Source organism: Paramormyrops kingsleyae, chromosome 20, assembly GCF_048594095.1.
Source record: "Paramormyrops kingsleyae isolate MSU_618 chromosome 20, PKINGS_0.4, whole genome shotgun sequence".
Taxonomy (NCBI): Eukaryota; Metazoa; Chordata; class Actinopteri; order Osteoglossiformes; family Mormyridae; genus Paramormyrops; species Paramormyrops kingsleyae.
Window position 1 is genome coordinate 21,777,469 of NC_132816.1, and position 16,075 is coordinate 21,793,543.

The 16,075-nt window shown below is 44.1% G+C and overlaps 2 protein-coding genes across 3 annotated transcripts; one reads left to right on the forward strand and one right to left on the reverse strand.

Moving 5' to 3' along the window:
* Positions 1-209: 209 nt before the first annotated feature.
* LOC111848523 (uncharacterized) lies at positions 210-9,181 on the reverse strand. The gene is made up of 6 exons (XM_023820620.2): positions 8,606-9,181; positions 6,759-6,813; positions 6,534-6,681; positions 4,593-4,689; positions 3,703-3,959; positions 210-2,381 (listed from the first exon to the last, which is right to left on the reverse strand). The coding sequence occupies exons 1-6, from the start codon at positions 8,871-8,873 to the stop codon at positions 1,137-1,139; spliced, it is 2,070 nt and encodes a 689-aa protein (XP_023676388.2). The 5' UTR covers positions 8,874-9,181; the 3' UTR covers positions 210-1,136.
* Positions 9,182-11,004: 1,823 nt separating this feature from the next.
* LOC111848328 (uncharacterized) lies at positions 11,005-15,257 on the forward strand. Of its 2 annotated transcripts, XM_023820221.2 has the most exons (5): positions 11,005-11,124; positions 12,585-12,912; positions 13,018-13,261; positions 13,421-13,550; positions 13,706-15,257. In XM_023820221.2, the coding sequence occupies exons 2-5, from the start codon at positions 12,721-12,723 to the stop codon at positions 14,145-14,147; spliced, it is 1,008 nt and encodes a 335-aa protein (XP_023675989.1). In that variant the 5' UTR covers positions 11,005-11,124; positions 12,585-12,720; the 3' UTR covers positions 14,148-15,257. The 2 variants fall into 2 exon arrangements, with proteins under 2 accessions (XP_023675989.1, XP_023675988.1); XM_023820220.2 differs by having other exon boundaries at positions 12,585-13,261.
* The last annotated feature ends 818 nt before the right edge of the window (positions 15,258-16,075 follow it).

Consider the following 16,075-nt stretch of genomic DNA (forward strand, 5'->3'; position numbering starts at 1 on the left):
TTTTTGATATCAGTCTAGGGATGGGTAATATGGTAAAATATTTTATGATTTTTTTCAAATCAAATTATATCGATAATTATCACAGTATAAATCAAATAATTATTTCTTTACTTCAATGCTCCATTTGTACATTAAATTCCCTTAAAATTGCCATTAAATAATTCAACTCAATTTCAAACATGAAAAAGGCCACCAAATGAAATTGAATCTAAACTGAAATCTAATTTTAATAACATAAAAATACATAAATCATACATGTTTATACACAAATGTGTGTATTCAGTGGACTGCCAGTTTTCCCATCTGACTGCTACACTCCACTATTGCATCTTTCTGGGTCTGCTGGAAATTTATAAAATGTTATAAAAAGGTTTATCACCTCTCCGACATTTCAGGTATATTTAACAAAAAATCTACTCAAAAACGAAATGTGTTGCTGTTGCTTTTGGAAAGACTGCAAGTTTGAGTGGCACTAAAAGAGGAGACCAAACTTTTTTTGCATTATGGGAAGGCAACGGAAAATTGTTTTTGACCACTAGGAAAATTAGCAAGATAAAAAACAACACGCTTTTATGTGATTCACTAGAGTTTTCTCAAATATATATTTTTGACAATTTATTCCAGCAGATCATTTAGAAGTTAGAGGGCCCTATTGGGACCCGCTTGACCGAGGGGCCAGAGACAACTGACCTGGTTTCCCCCCCAGTTTTGGCAGCCCTGTGTGTGTGTATGTGTGTGTGTGTGTGTGTGTGTGTGTATGTGTGTGTGTGTGTGTATGTGTGTGTGTGTGAGAGAGAGAGAGACTAACTGAAAGCCGAAGAGGATTTGAAGATGAAGCTCAGATGCACACAGTCGTAGGTCACAGCTACGGCGGCTTGCTGCTGAGACCCCAGGAAAAGCTCTGTAACACCACTTCTGCTCGAGGTTCATGCTTCCTCTATAGCAGCTGCACACAAAACGGATGCTGAAGGCATTCTTCAGTATCCACCTCTTTTTATAAAAGCAAAAATCCTCTTCAGTCCCTCCATGAAACTAAAAAGCCAAGTCTTTCTACAAACGTGGAAAATATTTATTGACAGTAAATGTATATCTAGACAATAAAGCTTAGCATGTGTACAAAGGTAAAAGCCCTTTCTTTAGTTAATCTTTAAGCTTTTGAATGTATCCAGGGTTGAATCTGGGGTATCCTGGGGCATTTGGGTTGGAGAGGGACCTGGGGCAGTTGGAGGTGGACACTTAATTGCATCATTGTAGGATGGAGGGGCACTTGGAAGAGACTGGGGTGAATGCTGACCCAAAATATCATAAGTTGGAGGGGCATCTGGACTAGAATATGATAGAAATGTATAAGGTTCACCTGGGGGAGACTGATATGGAAATGCCCCTGGGGCAGTTGGGGGTGGAGCTGACCCAGGGGTAGGTTGATATGAAAATGCCCCTGGGGCAGTTGGGGGTGGAGCTGACCCAGGGGCAGGTTGATAAGGAAATCCTCCCCGGGCAGTTGGGGGTGGAGCTGACCCAGGGGCAGGTTGGTAAGGAAATCCTCCCGGGGCAGTTGGGGGTGGAGCTGACCCAGGGGCAGGTTGGTAAGGAAATCCTCCCGGGGCAGTTGGGGGTGGAGCTGACCCAGGGGCAGGTTGGTAAGGAAATCCTCCCGGGGCAGTTGGGGGTGGAGCTGACCCAGGGGCAGGTTGGTAAGGAAATCCTCCCGGGGCAGTTGGGGGTGGAGCTGACCCAGGGGCAGGTTGGTAAGGAAATCCTCCCGGGGCAGTTGGGGGTGGAGCTGACCCAGGGGCAGGTTGGTAAGGAAATCCTCCCGGGGCAGTTGGGGGTGGAGCTGACCCAGGGGCAGGTTGGTAAGGAAATCCTCCCGGGGCAGTTGGGGGTGGAGCTGACCCAGGGGCAGGTTGGTAAGGAAATCCTCCCGGGGCAGTTGGGGGTGGAGCTGACCCAGGGGCAGGTTGGTAAGGAAATCCTCCCGGGGCAGTTGGGGGTGGAGCTGACCCAGGGGCAGGTTGGTAAGGAAATCCTCCCGGGGCAGTTGGGGGTGGAGCTGACCCAGGGGCAGGTTGGTAAGGAAATCCTCCCGGGGCAGTTGGGGGTGGAGCTGACCCAGGGGCAGGTTGGTAAGGAAATCCTCCCGGGGCAGTTGGGGGTGGAGCTGACCCAGGGGCAGGTTGGTAAGGAAATCCTCCCGGGGCAGTTGGGGGTGGAGCTGACCCAGGGGCAGTTTGGTATGGAAATCCTCCCGGGGCAGTTTGGTATGGAAATCCTCCCGGGGCAGTTTGGTATGGAAATCCTCCTCTGCTTAGTTCGGCTGGAAGAATGACCAACGGTAACTTGACCTCAGGGTCCGAGGCAAGGGGAACATCCAAGTAAACCTACAATAAAACATACAAATTAATCTCTGAAACCGAACAAAATTGAGGAAACAATATCAGAAATATAGCTGCATGCAGGAATGAGGGGGCCAAGCAGCCCACCATGACAAAGTTGACATGGAAACTGTCATTTTGTCAAGAGTATGGCTGTACGCACTGACAGGCAAATTTCATGTCAATTGACCATAAATTGGCAATGATGCGAGTTTGTTTCATGTTTGGTGATGCTACCAATGATTTCAGTTGGTAGTGGCAGATGAATGGTCTCTAAAATCAGAAATCTGATCACTTCTGTGGAGCATGGCCCAAAGATAATCTGGGCTAAATTTGGTGAAGACTGGACAAAATGTGTGGCTGTAATTTAAAAAAAAAAAAACCTTTAAATAAAATCCAATATGGAAGCCATATCAATTATGCTGACATGACTATCTGACATCTGTCAGCCTTGGGACCTCCCACAGTATTACCAGACAAGAATTATTTTTGCAAGGCAAACACATCAACGGTTACTAGCCAAAACACATTTTTTCTTATTGGTGTAATACCATTAAAATTTTTTGGGCTTCCCCAAAATGGGATCCTGAGTCCATGTAGGAAATTTGGTTTTGCTACTCAGCTCGGACCCCAAACAATGCAGCAGTTAATAGCAGCAGTCCTTACTAGCAAAATAATATTAATATAATGTATTACTGCAGCAGCTGGATCACACTCACAGTGGAACATCAGTGTTTTTAGTATGACTGTTCCCTCTGCTGGTCAAACACAAACAATGCAACAGAACGCAGCTCTGCTAGGGAAAGAACCACGTAATATCCGGATTGATACAGTCATAGTCTCATGATGGTACTGAAACATCTGAAAATCTGACATGTCATTACACCGCTACTAGTTAGTAAAACCAGGTTTTTTTTTTAAACAATTCTAAATGTTAGAAAATCCAATGCGGCAGATTTTAACACTGCTGGGCACACTTGAATGAAGATGATGCAAGGATTCTGTTGGAGAAAGATCACCACCCTAAGACAAACGGCTCAAAAGTTATAAGCAAAAATGTAAATCGAAATTTGGCCTGTTGATGGATCGACCCCTGATACAATGACACCTGGATACATTGGACGATCCTCTACAATCGTAATCCAGAAAGGGGTACGATGGGCCGCCATAGACTCCCTTGGCAGAAAGCTTCATTACAAAGAGTGAAAAATTGTAACAATTACAATAGATGCCTTGTACCTTCTATGCTTGGCCTCTAAAACTATATACAGCTGGTTCGCCCTGGATTGCTTCACTCTGATGAGGATTCTCCAGTTTAGATACGCACCTTGAGGAAATACTCCACTCTGATGATTCCACAGTTGTGTAGAGAGGCCAGCAGATTTGGGGGGAGCTTCAGCATGAGAGTCAGCGTCTGCGGCATGTTAGCAGGTATCGGCTCCCCCACATGTTTCAGGATGCGATGTGTACAGACTTTGTTCTTTCCTTGAACAGAAAAACTCTGAATTTGGTCCACAGCGACCTTGGGTGCGAGGTTACGTGAAGAGCTGTTCTGAACATCCACTGTGACCTTTAATTCTTCTCCTGCAGAGGAACCCAAGGACAGAACACATCAGTGGATGGTTTCAGAAAAAACATTGTGTAAATATAAAATATTAATCTATGCATAAACATAAGCATAGATTACACTATGTAACACATATTTTGTTTCCGGATAGTATGTGTTATTTCTTAGTTGTTTATGTTGTAAAAGTATAGAAAATGGCCATTATTCCCTTCAAACTCTGATTTGTGACCTGGATATTGAAATTTAGAAATTAACCCCAAAAAAAGGGTAAATTTGCACATTTTCATTTATGTAAGGTCTGCATAAAACAACATATAAACAAAGATGTACATGTACTTATACTAAGGTTTTTCAAAATTGACAAAAATGTTTAGAAGCGAGTAGTTTTTCAAGACTGAAACTGAAAACTGAGCCACATCAGGCTCCCGGTGGGCTTCTCTGCGAAGTTCTGCTCTCATGGTCACTTGTTTCACCTGCAGTCTGACGTCTAAGAAAATGTCACTTTGGCCCGTGGTATTTTTGACAGGAACAAAAGAACATACCAGAATGAAACATTACAATCTTACCATTTCAAAAAAGATCAAAGTCACTTTTAGGGAAAAGCATTTTTTGGGAAACAAACAGTATTTTGGGGTCTCTCCAATGTCTACCTGGCCAGTAAGCCGTCCGTTCGATATTCACATTGATGGCAGCATTTCCGGAGGTGAAGAGACTCATCTTCTTTGTGGCAGTGCCATGCTGGGGTGACTAAGTCACAGGGTACAAAATAAGCTCTTACTTACATCTGCAAAATGTACATTATCATTGAGAAACTTACAGGAACAAATAAGTAAACTTACAGGTTTCTAGTTATCAGGTGACTGAACTTAATATTCCCTGTATAAATATGCTGTTTTTAGATGATTCATTGTATATGTAAGACCAGTTTGAAATGGACCATAATGACCTGTGGCCTGTACTACGGGGTTACTGGTTTATCGGGGTAACTTGTTGGATTTAAGGTACCACCGTTTAAATGGACTTCATATTCGTTCACTTACATTTTGCTCAGACACTCTTAAATCCGACAAGTTACCCCGATAAGCTATGGGAGGTATTTTCTGCAAAAAATAAAATTAAAATGATAAAAAGAAAATACAATCTCCACTTTGCCATTTACTTCCCAAAGTCTGTGTGTAAAAATCCTGCACAAATTAAAATTAAAATGAAATAGCACTATTCGCATTTTAATTTTCCACTCATGTATGAGTCAGATGTGAAAAATTGAAAAATAAAATTAAAAACCCTTTTTGTCTTTTCATTTTCCAATTTGACTTTTCATTTCCTACTTTGGCTTTTCATTTTCAAGTTCACTACATGCAAATATATGTTAATTGGAGCGGGGCGGTGGGCGGAGCTACTGATCACTGCTGCGCTTCTCAGTGCGTTTGCCGATTCCTTTCTTCTTGTGTTTCCTACCCGTGTCGCCCACACTAATGGCAAAGTCACACGCGGCTTAAGTTAGCTACTAGCTACAGCTTCCGATTCATTTAGCTTCTTATTCGTAGCGTATAATTTCACGACTTAAGTTACTTGCAGCTTCCTTATATAGGGGAGTGTTCGAAGCTGCACATGCTGTGCAGTTTTTAGTTAAAACATTTTGAAAATACGAAATTAAATATGTCGTGCGATATAATGGCAGGTATGCCATTGTAAGGAAACACTGAAATTAGCCATGTTTTCAGCTAGGTAGCTATCTGGCCTAGGCTAATTTCAGTGTCATTAGAGTGGCATGCCTGCTGTTTACTATGCATTTCATATTTGCCTTACCCAAGATGAATAAGACCTCCGAATTCCATTTGGAAATATGGCTTCTTATTCAAATAAGTGTGAACAATTTATCAAAGTGTCATGCGACCAGTTTACTGTTACAAATGAAAGATCACATTATGCCCAGGTAATTCCACCATTTTCAATACAGGAAGACTTTCTTCTACGAAATAAATATACGTTCTCAAACCTTTTATTCATACGTTATTTTGTATTTCCAACTTAAGTCCCGAAATTAGACGCTACGAATAAGAAGCTAAATGAATCGGAAGCTGTAGCTATAGTAGCTAACTTAAGCCGCGTGTGACTTTGCCATTAGTTTGGGCAACACGGGCGAGAAACACAAGAAGAAAGGAATCGGCAAACGCACTGAGAAGCGCAGCAGTGATCAGTAGCTCCGCCCACCGCCCCGCTCCGATTAACATATATTTGCATGTAGTGAACTTGAAAATGAAAAGCCAAAGTAGGAACTGAAAAGCCAAATTGGAAAATGAAAAGACAAAAAGGGTTTTTAATTTTATTTTTCACATCTGACTCATACATGAGTGGAAAATTAAAATGCAAATAGTGCTATTTCATTTTAATTTTAATTTGTGCAGGATTTTTACGCACAGACTTTGGGAAGTAAATGGCAAAGTGGAGATTGTATTTTCTTTTTATCATTTTCATTTTAATTTTATTTTTTGCAGAAAATACCTCCCATAATAAGCCAGTAACCCTGCTTCGTAGTACAGGCCACAGGTGTACAGCATAACCTAGTGGACATTGTGAGTACTACACACCATTAGCTGAGCCACGCCCATCTCTGGCCTTGAAACAAAGGTGAACGCGGATGCTGTATTACTCGGTAACCTCCAAGACCTGCTCAGCTTTGCCTCCAGCTTGTATTCCACTTTTCCATGATCTCCTTTAAAGGAAGATGGCATGTTCCTGTCAAGGGAAGAAAGCTGAGATGTTTACAGAGAAGCATCTGATCATTAACCCCAAATCCACAGTGTGGTTCTTACCCTTGGGGAATCTGAAATGTAAACGGGAAAACATGGCTCCCAGCAGCCAGGACATCTGAAAATGAAATGGAAAATGTTCATTCTTACAATGCATAAAACGTAATATATTCATGCTATTACTTTAATTATACGTGTAAAGGTTATAATTCAATAAATTGTACACCTCGACATCCCCCCCCCCGAAGAGCTGGTAGAGGTGGCTGGGGAGTAGGGGGTCTGGGTATACTACCCTGCGACGCAAACCCCAGACAAGCGGAGGGTAATGGATGGATGTACGACGGGTATTATCAGGAATATCCTTAAGTTCTTTCTTTACCCAAAGAGTTAATTAAATACTTATAATGGAAAGTATTAATGATTGATATAGTCATGCAGGGTTGGCGAAACTGATTCAGCTGCTATAGGGAATGCTCAGCATAAACTAAATACATCGTATAGCTGGTGGGATTGAATTTCCGCTTACACGAAATTGTTCTGAGGGCAGAAGGGAAAAAAATGGTTGAGAGAGATAACAAATCAGATTATAAAGGAGGTGGGTCCAAGCATATTGAGAAGGTGGGACATAGACATCTGAGTGGCTGGTCCTACTTCCTCTAGTTGCTTGGGCACACCTCCTCTATAATCTGATTGGTTCAAAGACAGAACCAATCATTTTTCCTTCAAAACAATTTCCTCGAATTCCCTCAGAATGATTCCCGCAAACGAATATCCCAGCGTGCTCGTAATTGTTGTTCGTGTTAAAAGAGCAACTCCGTGCAATTCCGCCCCTCCTTGTCTTTCTGTGCTGCCGCCGTCATGATGCCTCTGTCTGCCCGGGGCCACAATATGAATAACGTTAATTGTACGGCCACGCCCTGGCCAATGGTTCAGTAGCAGTTATGGCTGAATTAAAATGTCTACTTTTCATCAGTTTTACTTTTCCACATCGATGCAAATATCCTTTTAGTCTGGGTCAGAACCAGTTTCATCTGCTCTGTAAAAAACAGGCCTCCTTTCACGTACAGAAGAACACGCACTCGTTTTCATACAATACATTGAAAGTGCCTTCTTGCACGGTTGTATTTTCTTTTTGCCTCTTTAGGAAGACAGCAGCACCCACGCCTATGCCAGAAATGTCATTATCATCAGACAGACATTTCGATAACCCCACCATGCACAACGATTCCCACTAGATAACCAGCTTGTACGTCATTTGAAAGTCGCTTCCGGACAAAAGCGTCAACTAAATAAAATAAATGCTAATGTACTGGAGAGAATAACAGCAGATATTATTATATTCACACATTCCCTCATAGTTTAAAAACTAAATAGCATGAAGAAATAATTTACAAGGACTGAATTGCACGCGAGAATATCATGTAGACTTAGGTCGATAGGTCGCTTACACAAATAGTGTAGAGGAAATACTGTATTTCTCCACTGGCGTTACTATGCACGATGTGATTAGGAAACACGGGGAAATCTTTCCATTTTAAATGGACTGTTGGGGGCTTTTTGTTGTCAAACAGCGATACACTTTTGGTAAAGAAATGAACACCATAAGCTTGCGTCCAACTACACAGTAACAGGACTAATGGAATAGATAACTAAATGAAATAAATAACATGCAACATGTACAGGGTGCATAACATGCAAACTCCGGGCATACACAGAGACTCAGTGAGACTCGAACCTACAATGCCGTCAGTCTCAGACAACAGTGGCTCCCACTGCAGAAAAACTGAATGGTGCAGGACCTTTGATGTCGAAACTACACTATTTATAAGTGCTGTACATAATTACGATAATATATATTGGTAATAATAACACTTTAAAAGAAGGACGACAACAACAACCAACGTACTCACCATTACCGTTACCCTTCTCCTGACCAGTGACCAGTTGCTCCAGCTTAAAGTACTTCTCTTTGGAGCTGTAGTATCGGGTTTTATCTCCGTGTCTCTCGCTCCACTGCACCTCGGCCTTTCCTTTCATTTTCACCCGAAGACCCTCTATCTTGGTCTCCTTCGACAGCACCAGCAGGACGCGGCCGGACAGCATGTCCCCGGAGGAGAAGGTCTTCTCTTCATTTACTGCATCGTAATTCACTGTGATACTTTTAATTGAGCTCAGCATGTTTCCGAGTTTCTCTTGGGTCAAAGCATCAAAAGTGGAGGTTGGTTAAGGTCTGGAGTCTGCAAATCCCTTAAAATCGGTAATAGTTCTCATTAACTCACGGACTTTACGCCCGCTTCTCCGACAAAAGCCAACCTTTTTTGTGGGCGTGGATCTGCATTCCTAAGTTAACGTGCGGAGAGCGGCTCGAAACCGGAACTGCATGCCAAATGGTACTCGATCCCTGTGTGCCACGGTATCACTTCCCAGTACCGGCGCTGAAGCTGCCCTTGCCAACGTCTCGTGATCAAAACACTACTTTCTTCAATTTTGAAAAAAAAACTTTTCTTTTTTTTTTTACACCGACGCGTTCTGCCCCGCCCCCTTTGATCTATAACAGCAACATGCACGCATGAAAACACATTTTCTACATATACTTTAATACTTTATAATATGAACTTTTGCAAATTACTGATTTTTATTGTATGCTACACAAGCCCAAGACGATATAACTTAGTGTAATAATTATGATTAAAGCATAACAATATATTTTAAAAGTATAATACGTCTTGGATTTTGCTTCAATGTGAATGCAGGCTACTTGGCTTCCAACAAATAAATGCATAATTTGTGACGTGCTAGATGCCCCAGGACACTCCTAAGAGGCTTGCCTGTACAGTACACATGTTAGGGGTTGTGTTTACTGCATGGTAGCTCAGAAGGTTAGGGGCTGGTGTCCATGATTCAAACACCAAATTAAATTAATTAAAATATCCTGAAAAATAATTATCGCAAAATCTCAAAAATGCCTGTGCCTGTGATCAGAGGGTCCATATAACAAGTGAACACAGTTAACCCTGTATTTTAGAGACTGGATTTATTATGACATTTTAACACACAGTGATACCTAGTGTCTGCATACACAGGAGAAAACATCTTATTATTTATGTTTAAGTTGGGCTCGGAATCATTACCAAACAAGTAAAGCATCACAGCATCATATCAAGCTTAATCCAAGTGTGTATTTATTTTCAGAAACTTCATTTAAAAGATACACAAACAGCCATTTTGTTTGTCAATTACCAATAACAGATAGATAAATACATCCATCCATACATAAATACTTTATTAATCCCGGAGGAAATGTATTTGTTTGTCTGATTATTTATTAATTTACTTACTTACTTAAATACTACCCAGGGCTGTACTGGGATTAAAAATAGATCCTGGACATTGGCCCAGAAAGGGCCATCACATATACTTACATACCTGCGATTAATTTTGCAGATTGGGGAGAGGGGATCCCCACAACAGATAAGTTTTGCCGGCCACAAAACCGCCTGCTCACTAGGAAAATGCTTGGTATGCCAGAGGGCCAGTTCAGGCTTCAAATCTGTGTACATTTTATTACATGTGTTATGAGACAACACAGATAAGAATGTCTAAATCAGTAATTTTGAGCTGGTTTGGCCCCATGACCTAGATTTTCCTTTTGGGAATTAAGTCACAACCCAGTTAAAAAGATAAAACAAATAAAACACGATGATAAAACATTTTTAACCATACACTGAGTGATCCACTATAAATGGTCCCCAGATCCACAGTTTGGTCGCAAACCAACAGTGCAGAAATGGTAGTCTGGCTGGTCAACCCCTATGATCCCACTGCAGTCTAGTTTTAATAGACTACATGTAGTCAGCCAGACAGACCTCTCAACCAATGGCTTTATTGTGGCCGACGTCACGTATCAGTTCTCAGAAGGATTTATGCTGCTTAAGTCTAATTGCACTGTTAAACACAGATGGAGAAAGTGATCACATTTACTGAACATGGTAAGTACGTCTCCCGATTTCTGCAAAATTAATCTAGGTTATATTATTCATTTAACAATCAGGGACTATCTTGGGCTCAACAACAGTACATCTAAACCCAAGAACCCCCCGAACAGGTTAAAAACCTAGGACATTTACAAAACCTTTAGCATAATAGGAAACCGTCCTATGGGGTACTTTGTGGCTAACCGGGCAGGCCTCTGCTCATGATTCGCTACCAAAGTGCGAGAGATATCTGAAGCGTCCAATGGAAAGAGCGAGCTGTAATAATTGACACGCAAAGGCACCAATAAGCAGCAGATTCCGGGTCTGCGGCGGCTGCGCACATAGAACGAAATTTCAGACATTAAAGCACCACTGAAGAAGAGAATTGTTCCTCGTTTCCGAATATACTGTTCCAGGATCAGTGCGACACAGCTAAAAAGCGAGCAGTAGCCGGGGTAAGTACGAAAACCGTCAGCTTGTAGCAAACTTCCCGTCGGATCCGAGTCCATGGAAGTACTCCGCAGGGCTGCTGCGGCTGTGCCATTAGCTGCGTTTTAAACACATTTGCCACGTCGAGCGGGAGTAGCGCAGCGCCGAGCTTCCTGACAAAAACACGGCGAAAGATGGAAATTGCACTTTGTTCACCCACGCACTGGTCTAGGATCAGTTACTCGGGTTGGGAGGGGGGAGAGAGAGATTCAATTAACGGAACTTTTTGTTGACAGTTATATACATGTATTATTTATATTCCTCTGTGTAAACTGTTTTATACACCAGACTGCTTAGTCATGCAGTACACCGGTAGCAGGGACTGCCTTACAGGGCGGATATAGCGCCTTTATGTTCTCCAGCCCACTTGGCTGATACATGACTCCTTCTCTGAATTGCAACTGGCATAATGGACCCAGGGTACATCACCAGGAAGGTCCCAGGCGCAGGTCTGCCCACCGGCTACCGTGTGGATGGAATGCGTTGGAGAGATCGGCTGCCGAGATGGCGGCCAACTAACCGCCTGCTAATAACCACGTGGTCCGATGGGGTTCACGGCCCGCTGCAGGACGTCCGCCGTGGTTTAATGATGTCTGGCCGACTACTGCAGCCGGAGCTAGACCTAACCGGGCTGCAAGATACTGCGCAAACGACAATAATAGTACAGAATTGTTAATGACTGTAAGACCAGTAATATGCTTGCTTTACACAAGCAGTTGTATGTTAACATTATATCTCCTAAGGATGTCCATATATAAACAGAATATAAATGCTAAGCCATATAAATATAATATATACATGTCACATGGCAAGACAGACATAAATATACAGATATCCACCTGATTTTTCAGGACGATTGTGTAAATTGGAACAGAAGTTTGGCAATGAAGCGAAATGTGCAATAAATAAATACATTTATATGCAGGCAAGCTGTCACTCAGGTTGGTCAAAAAGACACCCCAATAATAACCACAAAGAAACACTTAGGAGCCCAACTCCGCCTAGTCAACAACAATAGGCACTTTCTTCAGTTCTGTTAGGACAATTATTCAGAGCTGGTAAACAAGATGAGGGAGGTGGGGCACACTGGGTACTGAGGAACAAGACTTAAGTTGTTATTGTCATTTGTTGGGAGGAACACAATGAAATTAAAACAGTTGGGGGGGGGGCAACAACAGCAAAATGCAGGACAAAGCGCATTGCAATAAAAAGCAGAGAGTGCAATGCAGGAAGTGAAATGGTAACTGTGCAATAAAAATATGGTGCAAATAGGGAGGGCCAGCCATTTCCTGTCACCTCACCCTACCCTCTCCAAGATGGGCCAAAAGAATGCTTAACCTCATTGGCTAGCCAGTTATTTTTGCTGTTAAGATACTTGCTTATGTTTGTTTTTGCTGGTTTTTTTTTTTTTTCTTGAACAATGTAGAACGACAACAGTTAAAAACGGAGAGAGGCTTTTAAGTCAAAGTCCTAACTCTTAAGGGGAGAAAATGTCAAGATGTCTTCAGAGGAATAGAGAATAAAAGCTGACCAGCAGCATCACTGACCAGGAAGACGGAGGGATGGAGGGTGACCCCAGCAAGGAGAGCGATGGCCTGCACGAGGTGCAGATGGTGGAGGTGGCCCTGGAGGCGCCGCTGGTCGAGATCGTGGAAGTTCTGCATAAAGCCCAGAGTGAGGGACTGGGCCAGGCGACAGTGCTGGCCCTGGGCCAGGCGACCGTCGAAGGGCTGGGCCAAGCGCTCGTCGCTGGGGTGAGCCAGGCACAGGTGGAGGCGGTGTCCAACGGGCAGGCTGTGGAGCAGACCGTGGTGAGCGCCGACGGGACTGGCCCCCTCCTGAAGATGCCCTTTGCTCAGGTGGCGTCGCTTCTGGACCCCAACATGAAGAGCTCCAAGGCGCTAAAGTACCAGATCCACTACGAGGAGGTGAAGAGGCGGCTGGAGGCGCCCGAGAAGATGTCGCTGCGCTCGCTGGCGGCCTACACGCGCGTCAGCCGCGGGCCGGCCAGCAGGAAGGCGCTGCTGGAGGCGCTCAGCTCGTTCGGGCTGTCGCCCAGCACCACCACTGCCGTGTCCAGCTCCTTCTCCAAACTGACGGAAGGTAGGCTCCCTTCAGCTCGGCCACCCAGAGAATCGACAGCTTCATATGATGGGAAATGTCGCCAGAATATAGATTCATGCTCATAGGAGAAAACACAATTTGCCCATCTTGTCTTCTACATCACTCATGTAATGATGGAGTGTGACCTTGCATTTCCAGGTGACACGGCTGCCCTTTGCAAGGATGTGAAGGAGTTTGCTTCCCAATACATGGATTATGACAATGTGGCAAAGCAGCTACTTCCCGAGACCAATCAGGTGCAACACTGGTCCAAAATCATCGAGACAAGGTGTGTTGCCATTTTCTTTGTTCTGTATGAGATTTACGAGACGTAAAACCGTCAAGATACCAATCGAGTAGCTTTTCATGCCTCTTGAAGTTCTTGCTTGCTGTAGTTAAACAGAATGGAGTTCATCAACCGTTCTCTCTCTTTTTTTCATTTAGGAACTATCTCGAGGAAATGAGGAAGTCATTCCATGACCCGGTGAACAGCAGGACGTTTAACAACGCGACTCACGGCTTTGGGGCCGGCATGATTGACGTGGCCTTTGAGATGATTGACCGTGTCATCGACAAGCAGATCCGGATCCTCTCGGGGGAGGTGGATCCTAAGGAGAACCAGGGTGGGGACACCAGGGTGAGGAAGCGAAGAGCCAGGACCAAGAGCGACGTCAAGGCCAAGACCAGATGTGCCAAGGTCAAGAAGGAGGAGAGTCAGGGGGACAAAAAGACGAAAGCCAAGACAGGGAACCGGAAGCGGTCCAAAGAGCCGGAGGCGGTTCCCGAGGCTCAGCCGGAGATCGAGAGCAGTGTTTTAACTCTGGTCTCTGTAGGTTACGAGACCATCTCCAGTGGTCTGGAACCTGGAACGGCTGGTGTGGCCTAGCGAGTGTGCCCTAACCAGTGTGCACTAGCAAGTGCGCTCTAGCAAGTGTGCCCTAACCAGTGTGCACTAGCAAGTGCGCCCTAGCGAGTGTGCCCTAACCAGTGTGCACTAGCAAGTGTGCCCTAGCGAGTGTGCACTAACAAGTGTGCCCTAGCGAGTGTGCCCTAACCAGTGTGCACTAGCAAGTGCGCCCTAGCGAGTGAGCCCTAACCAGTGCACCCTGGACCACGAACTCCTTGTCCTTCCTGGTGGCACGGACACTTTTTAAAAAAAATGTTTTTCGTTTTATTTTTCAGCCGTTTTTCAGAAGATAAATGACAAGTGGTTTCTAGCCAAGCTGTTTGGATTCAGATACTTGCCTTTTTGTAATGTCATGTTTGTTCTTTTAATGGCTGGTTTTGCTGGAGCTTGGAGACTGCTGTGTTATTTTTTTACTCCCCAAAATGATGCGCTGTGGTTTCTGTCAGTGATGTGACCAGGTCCGTGTCCTATTAGCAACACTCAGGTGGTGGTGTTGCCTTAGTGGCTGGCATCTTCATGCATTAAAACATGCATCTGTGATGCCGGCTTATTCTGAATCCTCACACTCAATGTCTCTAGTTTAAACCCTTCATCTCGCAAAATATCTTCAGGTATCTAATGTTATAGTCAGCAGGAAACACCCACGAGACTGATGATGATTAAACTGGCTCTAACTGGGTTACAGCTAAATATGTTTCTGACCATGGATGTAATGTTTCTTAAAAAAAATCTAATGCTGATTGTAAATTATATTTCTGGTTGTGAAAAAACCTGCCCGGTCCTGTGTGGTTCTGCGTAACCTCTTAATCTAGTGTTTAACTCACATGAGTGCAGGGCCAGTTAGTTAGGTTAAGGACCATGTGATTTTTAAGCAGGGATATTTCAGAACATTAAAAACATTGTTGACTCAGCTGTCTTATCACAGACTTGAGAGGCCAGCAGAATGATTCGTAAATTAACCAGTGATGCGAGGTGGGGTTAGAGAATAATGCACTGAAATGTTGCTTTTCCTCAATGCTGTAATCTGGGAGGATATTTCAGAAGGTTGTCTATGAGAAACTGTGCTGAATAAAGCTGTTTTAAGACGTACATGCTCTTTACTCCTGTCACAATCTGTACCTCTCCAAGGGTTCGTTCTGGACATAGGACCATGAACTTGTCAGTACCAGCCTATTGTCTGAATTTACTGTCATGAAACGAAAACTCTCTGTGATTAAACTGGATCTACGGAGGAAACAGAAATGCCAGCGACGTTGGTTATTTGGACAGCTGTAGCCTGGGTCTCAGATTGGGTGATAGGATCATCTGGACCTCTACCGAGATTTGTAGTTAAGACGGCATCAGTGTAGGGTTAGGGAGAGAGAGAGAGGGAGGGAGAGGGAAAGAGAGAGAGAGAGTAGGACAGAGAGTGAGACGAGAGAGTGGGAGGAGCATGCAGAGGGAGGACAGGTGAGGAGGGTTAGGGAGACAGAGAGAGTGGGAGGAGCGTGCAGAGGGAGGTCAGGTGAGGAGGGTGTTCTTTTCCAAAGGAGCTGAGCATCGACCATGCTGCCCACACTGTGAGCCAGACCCTGAGAGCAGGAGAACAGGGAGCGCAGAGAGAGCTCAGGAGGGGATTCAGGCTTTGGAGGTCACGGGGGCCAAGGCCATGGGTGAGTTTGCTTCTGTGGGGGGATCCCATGGGAAGATCAGATGGTAGGTATGTTCTTGTATGGGCACAGGTGGGAGTGTATCTCTAAGCTAAGCTTCAAGGCAGTGTCACACCTGCATTTCCCATAATGCATCAGCCCCCACTGATTATAGTGCCACCGACTGGTCTTGCCAGGGTCTTTCACTGAGGCGGTGGAGGCCATCAGCGTCAGCACCGAGCTAGTGGTGGAGGAGCTGACGCCCCACCTGGATATTCT

Excerpts from the sequence above, each read along its gene's own strand:
- LOC111848523 (XM_023820620.2), bottom strand. The coding sequence starts at position 8,873 with ATGCTGAGCTCAATTAAAAGTATCACAGTGAATTACGATGCAGTAAAT. Across the intron at positions 4,690-6,533 it reads TGGGCGTGGCTCAGCTAATG|TCACCCCAGCATGGCACTGC; the intron begins GTGTGTAGTACT and ends CCTGTGACTTAG. Across the intron at positions 2,382-3,702 it reads GAGTGGAGTATTTCCTCAAG|GTTTACTTGGATGTTCCCCT; the intron begins GTGCGTATCTAA and ends GTTTTATTGTAG.
- LOC111848328 (XM_023820220.2), top strand. The coding sequence starts at position 12,721 with ATGGAGGGTGACCCCAGCAAGGAGAGCGATGGCCTGCACGAGGTGCAG. Across the intron at positions 13,262-13,420 it reads CTTCTCCAAACTGACGGAAG|GTGACACGGCTGCCCTTTGC; the intron begins GTAGGCTCCCTT and ends TTGCATTTCCAG. Across the intron at positions 13,551-13,705 it reads TCCAAAATCATCGAGACAAG|GAACTATCTCGAGGAAATGA; the intron begins GTGTGTTGCCAT and ends TTTTTCATTTAG.